The sequence below is a fragment of the Cydia amplana genome, chromosome 4, assembly GCF_948474715.1.
Source record: "Cydia amplana chromosome 4, ilCydAmpl1.1, whole genome shotgun sequence".
Taxonomy (NCBI): domain Eukaryota; kingdom Metazoa; phylum Arthropoda; class Insecta; order Lepidoptera; family Tortricidae; genus Cydia; species Cydia amplana.
This window is the reverse complement of record NC_086072.1, coordinates 6668409-6683737: the sequence shown is the minus strand read 5'-3', so window position 1 is coordinate 6683737 and position 15329 is coordinate 6668409. Positions and strand designations below refer to the sequence as shown.

The 15329-nt window shown below is 39.3% G+C and overlaps 1 protein-coding gene across 1 annotated transcript in view; it reads right to left on the bottom strand.

Moving 5' to 3' along the window:
• LOC134647504 (uncharacterized) overlaps nt 1-13695 on the bottom strand; it is a 28952-nt gene extending 15257 nt beyond the window's left edge. Inside the window, exons 1-2 of the mRNA XM_063501854.1 lie at nt 13123-13695; nt 3158-3308 (exon numbers count right to left, since the gene is read on the bottom strand). Of these exons, the coding sequence (XP_063357924.1) occupies nt 3158-3308; nt 13123-13680 (709 nt within the window). The 5' untranslated portion in view covers nt 13681-13695. The remainder of the gene's footprint in view (nt 1-3157; nt 3309-13122) is intronic.
• Between the last annotated feature and the right edge of the window lie 1634 nt (nt 13696-15329).

The window sequence follows — 15329 nt, the reverse complement described above, 5'->3', positions numbered from 1 at the left end:
TTCTTCGCACTGAATACCTTTACTTTTAAAATACAGTTTACCTATCTAATAATGATTTGTTTTATTAATATGTACATTAACGACCTTTAAAATTTAAACTTTAAATTCAAATTATAAAGGATTGGATTATTTTTAAGTATAAAAATTGAAATTGCTTCCCATAAGGCCATAAGTTTCTCTCAAAGTTGAACTTCGCGACCCCCTTGGACAAGTGCCGCGACCCCCCTAGAGTCTACACGATGGGCCAACCCGGCCACTCCAAGGGACGCAGCCATGCGGTAGAATGAGATAGCAATATCACTTGCTCCCTCTAACCTAACGCATAAATGCGTCCCTTGGAGTGGTCGGCGTTGGCCCATCGTGTAGAGGAGCCATTAGATGAATATTAGATCATGCTCGGGGTAAATGAGTTGAGATGGGCAAATATTGCGAAAATACACGCCACGAAAATCTTTTTACTGAGGTTCAGTAACAATTCATTTTCGTTAAAATTGTATAAACTTTACTACTACCTACAATATAAAAAATAGAAATACAAATAAAAATAAAATATAACAATAACAATAACAATATTTTTATTCATAATTAAAGTTTAGCAGGAACGTTACATTGAACCCCGCACTAGGCATGGCTTGTATCGCGGGGGTCATGATCATCACGAGTTACCAGAAATAAAATTTATAATTATGTTAAACATAAGAATAAGAATAGGAAAGAGAGGAGTGTGTACTTGTATATGTGTAAGGTTGTTGTGAGGAGGTAGTGAAAAGTGTGTGAATGAAATCTAAGAATGAGTGAGTGTAGAAGTTTGTTAGATTTAAGTGTGTTCGAGCGTTAAGTATTAAAAACTGAAACTGAACTCGAAGAGGAGTGAAGAAGTAATCCTATGAGAACGTGGAGTTAGGAGTTACTTCGGAAGGATTCAGAATTTCTTCTGATTCGTCGAAGTTCCAAGACTTTAGCAGGTTTAGTATACGAATTTTTGCCTCATTTACGTTACAGTGCCTAATGTCACAAATTTTAACTACTTTATTGTAAATGTGCGGGAAGAGAAATGCTGAGAAGCGCTGCGCAAAAGAAGTGAGAACACGAGGTTTAGGGATACTGTAAACTCTACTTGAAGTGAGCGATTGATGTTCCGGCAAACGACTGGCCATAATATGAGTATATAAAGTAACACGTAGCAAATACAATTTGCGAACACTCAGGACTTGGGCTTCTTTATAGAGGTTAACTGTTGGATATCGACGGGGTCGCCCCAAACAGACCTTCAGAACCGCTCTTTGTGCGCGCTCCAAAATTATCATAAACGATTTACCAGAGCCTCCCCAGGCTAGTATACAATAGTTTAAAATTGATTGACAGAGGGCTACTTAAAGCTACTTAGCTTTAAGTATCTGACCACAAGCAGATTCACGTAAAAGTTTAAAAGTGTAGATAAGTTTACGAACCCTACCAGTGGTCGTCGAGATATGGTTTTTAAAATTAAGGTTTTCATCAATAATTACGCCTAAATATTTGAGTGAGGTGGTTCTGTTTATGCAGTTACAGGAACAGGCAGAAGATTGAGGGTTCGGTGGGACTATGCAACTGTGGCTGTGGACTTTGTTACTCATATTGCAGGTGGAAAATCATTTCAGCCGTTCAGTATCTACAAGGAAACATAATAGACATAGATAGGTACATTAGGTAGGTGGGCGTTTTTTTTTGTTGTCCCCTACACTTTTTTTTTTCAAATTTGGGATTTTATATGTTATTTCTACTTAGAATCACGAGCTCTTTCTATCCTAATAGGAGAAAAAAAGTGTCTCAAAATTTCCATACATTTTTCGATCTTTCCATTCCGCGACCCCCATACTAAGTCTATGAAAAATGGTGACGTAATGGAAATAAAAACCTTAGGACACTTTTCTTCTCCTATTAGGATAGAAAGAGCTCGTGATTCTGATTAGAAATAACATAAAAAATCCCTTTAAAAAAAAAGTGTAGGGGACAACAAAAAAAAACGCCCAGGTACATTACGTGCAGCTGCAGCGACATGAAGATGATTACATGATGATAGTTGATGAGCAGGCTGTCTGTCGAGACACTCACTAGGCATAAGGAAATAAACGAAGATATCTAGTGCGACGTACACGACGAGAAGTGCGACCGGCCAGCGTATAAAGTATAAACCGCAGAAGGAGCTTCAACTTGCTGCGGCACGCGCAATGTACCAGGCTGTCGGGAATACTCACTAGGCATTAGGAAATAAACGAAGATGGCGACAGCGACGCACACGACGATCATCATCATGCTGCCGCCAGCGCCATACATACCAGGCTGTCAGGGACACTCACCAGGCATGAGGAAGTACACGAAGAGGGCCAGAGCGACGCACACGACGATCATCATCATGCTGCCTCCAGCGCCATACATACCAGGCTGTCAGGGATACTCACCAGGCATGAGGAAGTACACGAAGATGCCGACAGCGACGCACACAACGATCATCATCTTGCTGCGTCCAGCGCCATACATACTAGGCTGTCAGGGACACACACCAGGCATGAGGAAATACACGAAGATGGCCAGAGCGACGCACACGACGATCATCATCTTGCTGCCTCCAGCGCCATACATACCAGGCTGTCAGGGACACTCACCAGGCATGAAGAAGTACACGAAGATGGCCAGAGCGACGCACACGACGATCATCATCTTGCTGCCTCCAGCGCCATACATACCAGGCTGTCAGGGACACTCACCAGGCATGAGGAAGTACATGATGATGGCCAGAGCGACGCACACGACGATCATCATCATGCTGCCGCCAGCGCCATACATACCAGGCTGTCAGGGACACTCACCAGGCATGAGGAAGTACACGAAGATGGCCAGGGCGACGCACACGACGATCATCATCTTGCTGCCTCCAGCGCCATACATATACCAGGCTGTCAGGGACACTCACCAGTCATGAGGAAGTACACGAAGATGGCCAGAGCGACGCACACGACGATCATCATCTTGCTGCCTCCAGCGCCATACATACCAGGCTGTCAGGGACACTCACCAGGCATGAGGAAGTACATGATGATGGCCAGAGCGACGCACACGACGATCATCATCATGCTGCCGCCAGCGCCATACATACCAGGCTGTCAGGGACACTCACCAGGCATGAGGAAGTACACGAAGATGGCCAGAGCGACGCACACGACGATGAGCGCGACGGGCCAGCGCATGACCCGCAGCAGGCGCGCCATTTTGCCGCCGCCCGCGCCTGTGCCCAGCGGCACTCGGTAAAGGCTGTCGGGGTGCGAGCCCTGGAACAACGCAAATAAAAAGAAATAAAACGCAATGCATTTGGTATAACAGACTTTGATATGGTTCCTAATTTAAAATACCGAGTATTATTTAACTGATTGCCGCGCTTTACGATTACGATTTGTTATCTGAATAGGATCGCTACCTAAACATGTGTGGCACTATTAAAAAAACAACAATAAACTATTCTAATATTTCAGGAGTTCTGCCGCTGCAACAGATCTGCATATGGTGAAAACGAATCAAATATAATAAATATAGGGTTCTAAAGTACAGATATACAAACAGAATATGTACCTACAATTAACAAACTAAAAAATATGTCGTAACATTTGGATGTGGTGATTTATAAGAAGGTAAGTACATACAGACAAGCGTTTTGAAGTACCTATATGTGCAAACGTATGCATAACACACAAAGTTTATTTCATTCAATTAGGTAGATAATTGATTCACTCATACCAGTACCGCTAACTTTAAATATAACTAGACATAGGTAAATAAAACTAAAGATGAACTGGAAGCCTAAAAATAGAACTTCATCGCCATTACAAAACAAAATATAAAGTTGGAAGGTCAGTAGGTGAATGCTTAAACTAAAATTCGTGTAATAACAGATATTAACCCTCAGAATTTACTCACGGACGCAACAAAGGTAGTTGAACAATAAAATTAATTCACACCGCGTGATCGCAGTTGTCAAAGAGTTACGTGACTGTTAAAAATGTTATTATGCCTCGATACGGGTAAAGAAGCGCGTGCTGCCGATGCTCGTAACTTTTCTTAACTGCAACTTAATGGACGTAAATTAATGCGCGGTCCGGCTCAGCAGAACGAGTTTCCGAAATATTTACCTTTTGTCTATAAGCGGTAATTTGAGAGCTAGTTAACACGTACTGGCCGCGTAGCCAAGATGCCAATCGCTTACGCTTCGTAGCGATCGAAACGCAACCGTCACTGTCGCACTAATACGGAAGAGTGATAGAGAGACACAAAGCGTTTCGTTATCGAAGCAATAGCGATTGTAACCTTGGCTAGGCCGGCTGTTCACCGCATGAATAAAAATATAGGTAACACAGACAAGGCTTACAGATGTAGTGCATAATTATTTTCCATCGTATTTTCACGGAAACGTACGAACGTGTCTTGCTATTTCAGTCAGTAGTTTAAATAATAGTAGTAGGTTGACTGAAGTAGCATGACAAATACGAATGTTTCCGAGAAAATACGCTGGAAAACAATTATGCGCTACATCTGTAAATTAAAGAAATTCAAGTAAGACAAGTATACCCATATTTCAGTTGTATTGAAGTCTATTTATTTTATTATGGTAAAAGCAAAAACATTTGTGATGTCTTATTACAGTGTTGATTAATGAAAGTGTTTTATATGTACTTTCTTCAAAGGTAACCTGCCGTATTCGAACTTCAAAATATTCACAAGAGACGACACGTACTAGATCCATTCTAGATACGTTATAGTTTTTTTTTTTTTCATTATAATAATATTTATATTAAATACTACTGACAAGATATATACAGTGTATTACTAAAAGAAATTAAAAACTAGCTTAAGAGGCCTTATTCCTTAGAGCGTTCACCGATTTCACGAAATAACACTCGATAGATGGCGTTGGCGCTCGGTACGCGAGCGCCGGCAAAGTTAAGCCCTTGCTACACGGTCGCCGACAAGCCTTCTAACCGTCTGTCCTTGGTCTGACCTTGGTCAGTTTTGGTCAAATTTTGTTGGAAACAACTGTCTACACGGTCCGTCCAGACCAAGGCCACGCGGTCTGAGGGGCTTGTCGGCGACCGTGTAGCAAGGGCTTTAAGCGCGTTTCAACGCAGGCGAGAATAATATTGATACTTTTCAATTTAATTGCAAAGTAACATTATTTTTAGCGTTATATTGGCACTCTTTATTTTATTTTATAAGCATGGTAGTAGTCAATAGAGTGTATGTGTTGGGATAATATATAACCAGAGGCGAGTAAATAATAACAATATTTACCTCTGGCATGGAATTATTGTGACAATCACTCTTCTTATGAATAAGGTGTATTCGGGTATTTCCGAATGAACAAATAGTGGCGGATAATTCCGAAAGCTGACTCTTACTACAACGGAATATGAGTGATTTTACAATTATTTTCGGAATTACCCGAATAAACCTTACTACTAATATTCGTCATTGTAGTAGTGTTGTATTTTCAAACTTCTTTAGCGGCGCTGTGCACTTTTTGAGGTGGGGAAAAAATGTTAAACTCGCGACAGATCACGTGACCGTAAGACGGACACGTGACCTGATCAAAAAACTGTTACAATGTTATTGAGTTTTTCTTTATTGATTTAAATGCCATCTAGTGAGTTTCCCTCTAACCGGTATTAATATAACTCGAGTACCAACAGTGATGTGCTTAGGGGTTTCAAGTAATGCGACGAAATAACGCTAGATGGCATTAACATCAATTATACATAGTGCTGCAGACATTTTGCACTAGTCATTGAGTTTTCACTTCTGCCGGCACTCCCGGAGTGCAACCCGTTGTTTTTTTTTACAAACCATGACAAACCATGAGTTTTGTTTACATTTTTGCTGCCCACAAATTGTCGTCTTTTTGTACTATTTCTGTTTTTAGGGGAAAGTCGGGGCCCGTCCATACTGCAAATAAACATGTTTCTTTATTTGTGATATGCAACTGGCCCTATCTGTTAAAACCAGTCATTGTTTTTATTTAAAACCATGATACCGTTGACTACATTCCACATTTTTTTTTGTTTGATGGCCTCGTCGGGGTCAATACCGAAATCCGATTATTTATATTATGCCATCTTCGCTCCACTCCATTAAGATACCCTGGACAGAGGGCCTACCGCGAACCACGTTCGACGTGTTACCTCCCTGTCACACTTACGTACGAATTTACAAGTGCGACAGAGAGGCAACACGCCGAACGTGGTTCGCGGTAGGCGCTCAGGCCTATGGAACTCTCCGCGCGAGCACGGATTTATACCTACGAATCTCTTCCCGTTCACGGTAGAAAATCAAGCTAGTTGGTCGCCGGCGCTCGAATATGCCAAAATGTATGCGAAATAAATGTCTTCTTCACGAACAAATAACACATGTTGTAGTGTGGAATTGTGGATGGATGCAGAAACAAAAAAAAACTAATAAAAAAATCCGTGTTTGCTCTACCGATTAATAGGAAAAGTAACTATTAGACGTTCTCAATATAAGTACTTATACCAATTTTTTTTACGATAGTCGCAAGCTACGTAGTACGCCGTTTTATAAACCGCGTAGTGTTTACGCGGTTTATAAAACGGCGTAAACACTACGGTTACTGTAGGGAGATATGACCTTTTAAAATATTTCGCAGTCACTCATCATAATAAATAATAAAATAAGGAAAAACCCTAACTTAAGACAAAAGATAAATAAAGAGAATAATAAAATAAATTTTTTCTACTCCAGCACTTAAATGTGTCAATTAAATGACTGACAGTGATATCTAAAGCAATGTCATTTGAATGCTTTGTCTATAGGCTCATAAGATGACTGCTAGCAGTCATCTTATGAGTATAATACAACTGCTTTATTTTTTTTAAAGATACAAGTTCCGATCATCTTGATTGAAAGAGGTATGTTTTCATTTACAATAATAACTCTTTTTTTTTTAAATAATAACTCAATTTTTTTTAAATAATAACTCTTTTTTTTTAATAATAACTTTTTTTTTTTTTTTTTTTTTTGGCTGCAGCTGTCATAGAAAAAGTAATGTATGCAACAGCTCATAATTGGTTCTTAAAATTCTCGGGTCTTTTTTTACAAAACTCGACTACGTCTCGTTTTGTAACTTCGACCCTTGAATTTTAAGAACCCTTATTATATCACTGTTGCATAAACTACTATATAAGTAATTAATAATGATAAAAGGAATATTATAATTATTAATTACTTATTGCAACTTATCTTGCTCATAGTTATTTTACAATTAATAAAACTTATATTTGTACCTTAGGTAAGTAGGTAGGTATCTTTCATACAATCTATAGTTTAGGTAAGTAGGTAGGTACTTATTTGTAAAATAATTTCTAAGCGTCGGCAACCCTAGCTTTGTGCCGGTGCGCGCGGTGCGGGGAGCGGTGCGTTGAAGGTCATTCCATTGTATTTTTGTGTAGGTATTAAAACGGTAGGCATTTGAGTTTTCTTTGAGAGATAAGTATCTGTTCGTAAGAACTATAATATAGCCCTGTGCCCTGGACCTCATCTAGATCGATGGTACTCGTCAGGATAAGGAGTTCTGGTGACCAACTCCTGACTCCATTATGAGAACCTGGACCTCATCTAGATAGATGGTGCTCGTCAAGGCAAATCGAATGCGCCCAAACACGATGGAGTTATGATAAGTAGATTAGGAGTTCTGGTGACCAACTCCTGACTCCATCATGACCTGGACCTCATCTAGATAGATGGTGCTCGTCAGGACAAATCTAATAATCCTAAATACGATGGAGTTATGATGAGTAGATTAGGAGTTCTGGTGACCGACTCCTGACTCCATCATGAGACCCTGGACCTCCTCAAGATATATAGTGCTCGTCAGGGCAAATCTAATGAGCCCAAACACGATGGAGTGATAATATGTAGATTAGGAGTTCTGGTGACCAACTCCTGACTCCATCATGAGAACCTGGACCTCATCTAGAACGAAGGTGCTCGTCGAGGCAAATCTATTGAGCCCAAACACGATGGAGTTATGATGAGTAGATTAGGAGTTCGGTGACCAACTCCTGACTCCATCATGAGAACCTGGACATTATCCAGGTCGTCCGGGTATAATAATAATGCAAAACCTAACCAGTATTCAAGTAACACTGAAAACCTATCACCTAGCGAGAGTCTGTTGTTGAAATTAAATATGGTGTAAAAAATGTACTTATTTGTATCAAGATTTTCTAGTCGCTGTATACAGCACTTCTCGGAACTCTCTGGCTGTTTACGAACGCACCATAGTCACCGAACGCCTGACGATCGAGCACAGGTCCGTCCCCTAAGCCGCCTCGGCGGAGAATGAGCGCGCGGCGTCGGTGCAGCGTGATTTATACGTGTTTTAAAATAATATAAATTTACGGCAAGGTAGGTCCTATAGTTATGATTATTTTTTTATGGGTTAACGTATAGTTATAGTTTGCTATAATATTATTTTTAGGGCAAAATAATAGTACAATTTGCGATAAAAAAATATAATGTAACCCTGTTTTCACCCAAAAAATGAAGAAAGTTCGGAAGGTTAAATATCCATTTTTTTTAATGAATCTTTGATTTTCAATAGTCTTAGCCGCTCGTAAAAGATATGGTGAATTGAATTGTAATCATTTCTGTATCAAATGATTCTTGTTTACTGCAAAATTGAGAACCGAAACGACAGTTCTCACTGCAAATTTTGAAAAAGCCTCCCAAGAAAACTCATTTATTTTAGGTTTAAAAAGAGAAAATGTCAACTTGAACGGTCTTACTTGCTAGTTTAAGAAATGATTATTTAAGTACGTTATCAGTTTTTGAATGAATACTAATAGTTATGTCGTAATCTTGAATGAAAAAGGTAACAGATTGCAAAAAACGCTCGCTTGTAGGACTAAGGACTCTTAAATCTAAAATAGGCCCTTGAGGCATTGTACCAAGGATAGTTTAGATTTCAACTAGTTCTCTTTTGCAGCGCAATTCGGGCAACCAATGTCACTTTTACGATAGATCGTGTTAGATATCTATTAGATGTGAATTAGATCTCTAAGTAATATCTTGTGGAAATCGTTCAATAGTATCTCCAGAATCGCGGAAATGTAAAATTTGACAGGTTAGATCTTAAACATATCGTTATCGTATCTTGGCTATGTCTAAAAGATATCTAATAGATGTCTATTACAAAATCCGAATCGGGCCCAAAAACTTATGAGTTAATTATTAGTAGGAGGATGGTAAACTCATTAATATTTGTGCGAAGTATCGATATTTCATCAGAAAGTGCTATAAATCCTATTAAATTAAAGAGTCTTACGACGTAAGCAGTTTAGTTAATTAAGTTATGATTTATTTAATCGTGATTGTAATAATAGAGATTCGTGATTTCCTATAGTTATACATAGTTACATGAAGAAATTGACAAGCGCATTAAAGTAGAAGATATTACGTTCAGATAATTAGTATTGCAAGGAGTTCGTTACTCGAATGCTAGGATATTAAATTTGGGATTAACTCCTAGTCAGCTAACTAGCTCGGTAGCCTGGGCGTACACGCATGACGCATATACCTAATGATACCGCAAGACCTCAGAGCATATAATAGTAGAGAGCGGACAAGCCGTCGGCGGCCGTGTCGCAGTTGTTAGCTCAATGAGCATACATCGCCGCCAGTTCGCCGTCCGTTGTTACCGAGTGTGCACGCGCGCTGTTCACCGAAAAAGTTCTGTTTTTTTCCAAAATGCCGAGTTGTGCAATAATTACTTGTAAACATCGCAGTGATTTGATTAATTTCCACACCAATGGGATCACTTTTCACAGGTAAATACTACTTATTTCAAATAAAACCACGAATTCAACGTAATATTCCAACTTGTATCCATGTAAGCTTACACTTGCTTGTCATTTAATATGTTTCATTATACATTGCTGCTGTACAAGTAACATGATTGCAAAGTACAGTGTGTTTACGCCGCAATGAACTGGGTACAAAACGATTCACTCAATGAGAAATTTTCTCATAGTGTAGCAGCGATGTGCTCCGCTTGGATAGTGCTGTGCGGCACCTATAACACGTATCGATAAAACTAGCCCAGGATTAGTTGACGCTAAAAATAATTTAAAATTTTAAAGATGGTTACTGTCTTTAATATAATATATTATTATAATATTATTTAGTATACATTTTGTGTAATTGTTTACCTAATGGTTTGTACAAAATGTACCTACACAAGTGCAAATAGTGATAAAACTGATAAAAAACTTCGAGTGAATTTCGATATTTTAAAATAGTTTTTAGTGCGAAATTATCCCTTTTCTATAGCAACGTACTTTAATTTAGTATAATACCTACGTATCTATTGTGACGACCGGTTTGGCGCAGTGGTACAGTGTCTGCCTACTGTGCAATTGTGCATGAGGCCTCGGGTTCGAATACTTCGAATCCTGGTAAGGTTGGGCATTTATTTGTGTGACGAGCACGAATATTTGTTCCTGAGTCATGGATGTTTTATTTATATTTATCTAGGTATTAAGTATATCGTTGTTTAGTACCCATAACACAAGCCTTTCTGAGCTTACTGTGAGACTAGGTTAATTTGGGTAAGAAATGTCCCATGATATTTATTTATTGCTACTTTAACCGTTGATTGAACGTATAGAAAATGCATCGGTCTCTAATCTCAATTGTGGAGTTATTTTTATTTTTTTAGTATTTTATTTTTATTTATATCGTAGGTATGCCTAAGGTTACCAAGGGTATGTATATATGAATTGTATGGAATGTATATATTTTAATGGTATTTCGCATATCTCTCAGGAAACGTATTTTTTACCGGAACAAAAAGTATCCTATGTGTTAATAAAAAATTTAAATGCTGCACATTTAAAATTTGAACAGTAGATCGATAAGGTTAAGTTGGATAGCCACGGACCCATGACGTCGAGTTGGTATAGCGTTCTCTCTGTTTAATGACAATTAGACGCTTGCCTTTACCTGCAAGTAAAAATGCAGATAAGAGTAAATGATAAAGTAATAATTGCATTGTTTGGGTTGGACTAGGTGCAAAAATACCACGTAACAATAATGTCCAATATCTAGTACTAACTCGATATCGTGGATCGAGTGTTATTTTAACTAATAATAAAGTTACTTTATATATATTCATAGATTTCCAAGTGATCCCAAAATTAAAGAAAACTGGATAGCAGCCACATGCAGAGGACCTGTTTGATGGCCATCAAAAAGAAGCACAATATGCTCCATACACTTTACAGAAAACGTATATTTGAATAGTGTTCATGAAGTTATCGACACACAGTCTTTTCCGACAGTCGATCAAATATCGATATCACGGTGTCCCGGCTCAGTTCCCGTAATTATCGTTGTGTGCGTGCGTGATGACACGACTCGCTGGTCGTTCGCATGTACACAGATATTGAAATGATGCGCGTGTATTGTGCAATAGGAGCGTCCATCTACAAGTGTGCGTACTTTAGGTGTGTGCGTGCGTTGTCTTTATAATTACTGGTGCTTTGTGTGGGTTCAAGAACTTGCGACAGGCGTATTCAATACAAATCGCCGTGCATGTCCGATCTCCTTCATTCCTATATCTGTGCGCAAGACAGTGAAGATCACTGTCATCATCGTCTTCCTATAGCGTTGTCCCGGTAATTTTTTTTAAACTTTGATTTATAGAAGATAATATTACAGTTGTGATACTTATGAGTATTGGTATAACTCGTAAGCATTTTGCTCGTATCACTAATTGTAATACGCTTAATACATACCGTAATCCGGACGCACGAAAACACTCATTTCATTTTAATGACATCACAGTTCATAATGATAAAAGAAACATGTTAAAATGTTTTAGTGGAAATAATACCACATAACCCTTACTGGACTATGTGGTATGCTGATGCCCTATACATCATTAAAATGCACAGTCTCAGGCAAGTGAAGACTTCTAGTTACGGGATCTTAAACTTTAGTCTTATATCTAGTCTAACTTTAGTCTCACTCAGCTCTAACTCTCTCAAGCAAACTACTTAAATCTCTCAAGTGGTCAACCGTAACCTAACTGCAACCTAGCATGTAATCAAAATGTCGCCATAGGACAACTTGTATGTAGTAAATTAGTATGACGTACGCAGGTTATTGCGATAACGCGGAAGGCATTTTGACCAAGACACCCCCGGCTGATCACATGTGCCCTAGTACAGGACTAGATATCATATTACATTTTATGTACCTACATAATATCGATTGCCCTAGCGATAGCGACTAAGTGCACTATTAAATAATATCGAAGGGAAATTAATGAGGCATGTCGAACTGAGTATTAACCTTCATAACTGATATAATCTCTCGAGAAGCACTCCCATAAATTAAACTCTTTCACGCAGTGCACATTCCTTATGCAATATTTTTTGTTCATTAATCAAAGAAATAATTACGAAAAGGCACAGCATTAATTACTTGCGGTCGCATCGCGGTAAACCGTGCAAAGTTCGTTCGTCATGAGCTTTTCCAGAGAAGATTAGTGAAAGGCTCCATAGTAGATTGTTAACCAAGGGATGAAAGGCACTCATTGCTGCCGAGGTAGTTTGGCGCTCGAACGAAGTGAGAGCGCCAATAGTCCGAGGCTGAAATGATGCCTTTCACCCGAGTTAAACACTCTACTTTTCATTACGAATACGAGGAAAGTAAAATGCATGTGTTTTTTTTTAAACATGAGAAAGTAGACATTTTTAAAGTAAATCTTGAGGGTACCTTCAATTAACAATTTAGGCAAAAATATCGTTATTTATGGAATGGGGAGTTAAATATCAGAATGGAAAGTGTATAACGAATCTATTTAAACCCAAATTTCTACTGCTTATCGTTAAAATTTTTATATATTCGTACTTGGAACATAAAATGCTCCAGTATAGTGCAGAAACGTATCATTATCTGCACATGCACTTTTTAGAACCACAATGACCCTCTTTCAGAGCATGAGAAATGAAAAATAACATAAACCTAATGATAGTAATGATGGATCGCTAAAATAATCTTACGTTAGTTATTTACCTTAGAACGGTACTTCTTCACTTCTCTCGGTTTGTTGAAGTACTTGTCCAATTTGTTTTCGTAGCCAGTGATTATCTCGCTGACAGTGGGGCTCGGCGGCGCCGTATGTCGCGTCGAAAGCGCCTCGCCATGCTCCGCGATAGTGGGTAGGTTGCCATTAGGCGAGGAGGAGCTGCTGTTAGATCTCGAATAGGCATAGTTAACAGACCCATCTGCCGGGTTCTTCGGTTTCTTCTTGAACGTGTACCGTCTCGGCTTCGCGTCCGTCGTCTTCAAGTCGTATGTCTCGTAATTGTCGCTGACTTGATGCTCCTCTACTTCCGTGTTGGGCACATAGCGAAGGATCTTCGGCTCCTTACTTTTTTTCTCTTTCTTTTCATATTTAACGGAGTCGGTTTCGTTGTCGAGCTGCGCCAGACTCGGCTGCAGCTCGTTGGCGGTCCTGTGCGCCTTGCGCCGGGTTTTGCGCTCCGCGGTGCGCGTCTGCACGTGGTCTTCTACTATTTCGGACTCTGAGGACGGTCTGTCCCCATACATTATGTAATGTCCATTAACCATTATTAAATATTTCGTTGTTATTCAGTTACGTATGTTTTTACAGTTATGGGCGAACATCGTCGTCATCACTCCTGCTGAGCCATTCGGTAAGGTACTTGATATTGTGAAATCATGAGGTAACTGATGCACCGAGGGCTGCTGAAACCGTACTAGTGCAACCGAAATCCTGTGTCAAATGAATTAACGTAAGAATGCGGTTTGTTTGTTTGTTGTTATACGATGTTTGTCATTCAAACGGATGCAATCGAATACCTCCAATTTAAGCCAAAAAACAAAAAATTCCAACATCGAATCTAAATATTTACGAATAATTTAGACTATTGTGCAAACGTCGCTGAGTCTAATAATTGAGTAGATCGTTTTAGAATCGATTCCATTTCAAAATTTCACCGTTGGATGCACGTTCGCCCAACAAGAATGACCTTGTCAATGACTGACATAATGAGCAAATGCATCGCTCTGAAACTCGCCACTGATGCATGGTGTTATGAAAATAAACAATAACAAGTAGATTAAGTAGACATAATCAGACAGTAAGTGGAACATTCACAACGTTGTAAAACGCAGGCGATAGATAACATTCGGAGCGTTATGTCGGCCATTATTGTCGGGCTTTTCCCGCGCTTTTTGCCGACGCGGGAACGTTCTCAGGCGCGTGGCGACAATGGCGGGACAACGAGAGTGATTTGCTGGGATTGTGCAACCCGCTGGATTTTATGCAACTTTGCCGTGGTGCCGTTAATGCAACAGATGCATTGATAACTGGGGCCATTTGGTGCTAAATGTTTCCTGAGATGCGATTCACAGGGAATCTTTGATCTCTTGACGTACGCATGCGTAACACCCGCAGTTCCTACAGTTAAGCTCATTCTCCACGGCAAGGCGGAGCGAGGAATAAATTGAGAAATATAATACTTCTACAGCGTGTAGTTGAATTAAATAGACTTTATCTTTATATTGAGAACATGAATGATTTTTTTCACCTCTAGGAGAGAAACGCATCACTTATGGAAACGCAAGATCCGTGTATAACCAGGGGTGCGAAGCTCCTCGCTTCGGGCAAACTCAGCTCCGTTCGGCTCAGCATTGCTCCGAGAAATTATTAGAGTTGGCACAATTTGACGTCCCTCTGCGTGCACAACCACAGATAAGATATGACTTGAATTTTGAAAACCCTAATTAGCCGAATGGGATATTGCATGATTCGACCCTGAACCCTGTCAAACTTCGGTTTTGTAGGAAGTTTCCTTTCTGTACGGTAGTACTATTATTTATTCTTTGGTACTTACTTATAACATACGATCGGATCCGGTTTACAAGTTTTCAGTTAAAATAACAACGTGGACGGTGTTACTGTAAAAACAACGATTTAACTATAAACATTTAGTGTTAAGAGCATAGTGGACACCATTTCCCTCTCTGAATATTGACGATATGGAAAATATTTAACACAATTTGATAGGTATATATGTCTTTTGTATTTAACCATATCTATAATTCTATACCATGGGTATACGATACGAAGGGATCGTTAAGCCTTTTTTTGAAAAATCGGCCAAGGGAAATTTTAATTGCTTGTTTCATTTCAGCATATAGGTAATTAGTAAAAATTAAAAAACCGGTCAAGTGCGAGTCGGACTCGCGCACGG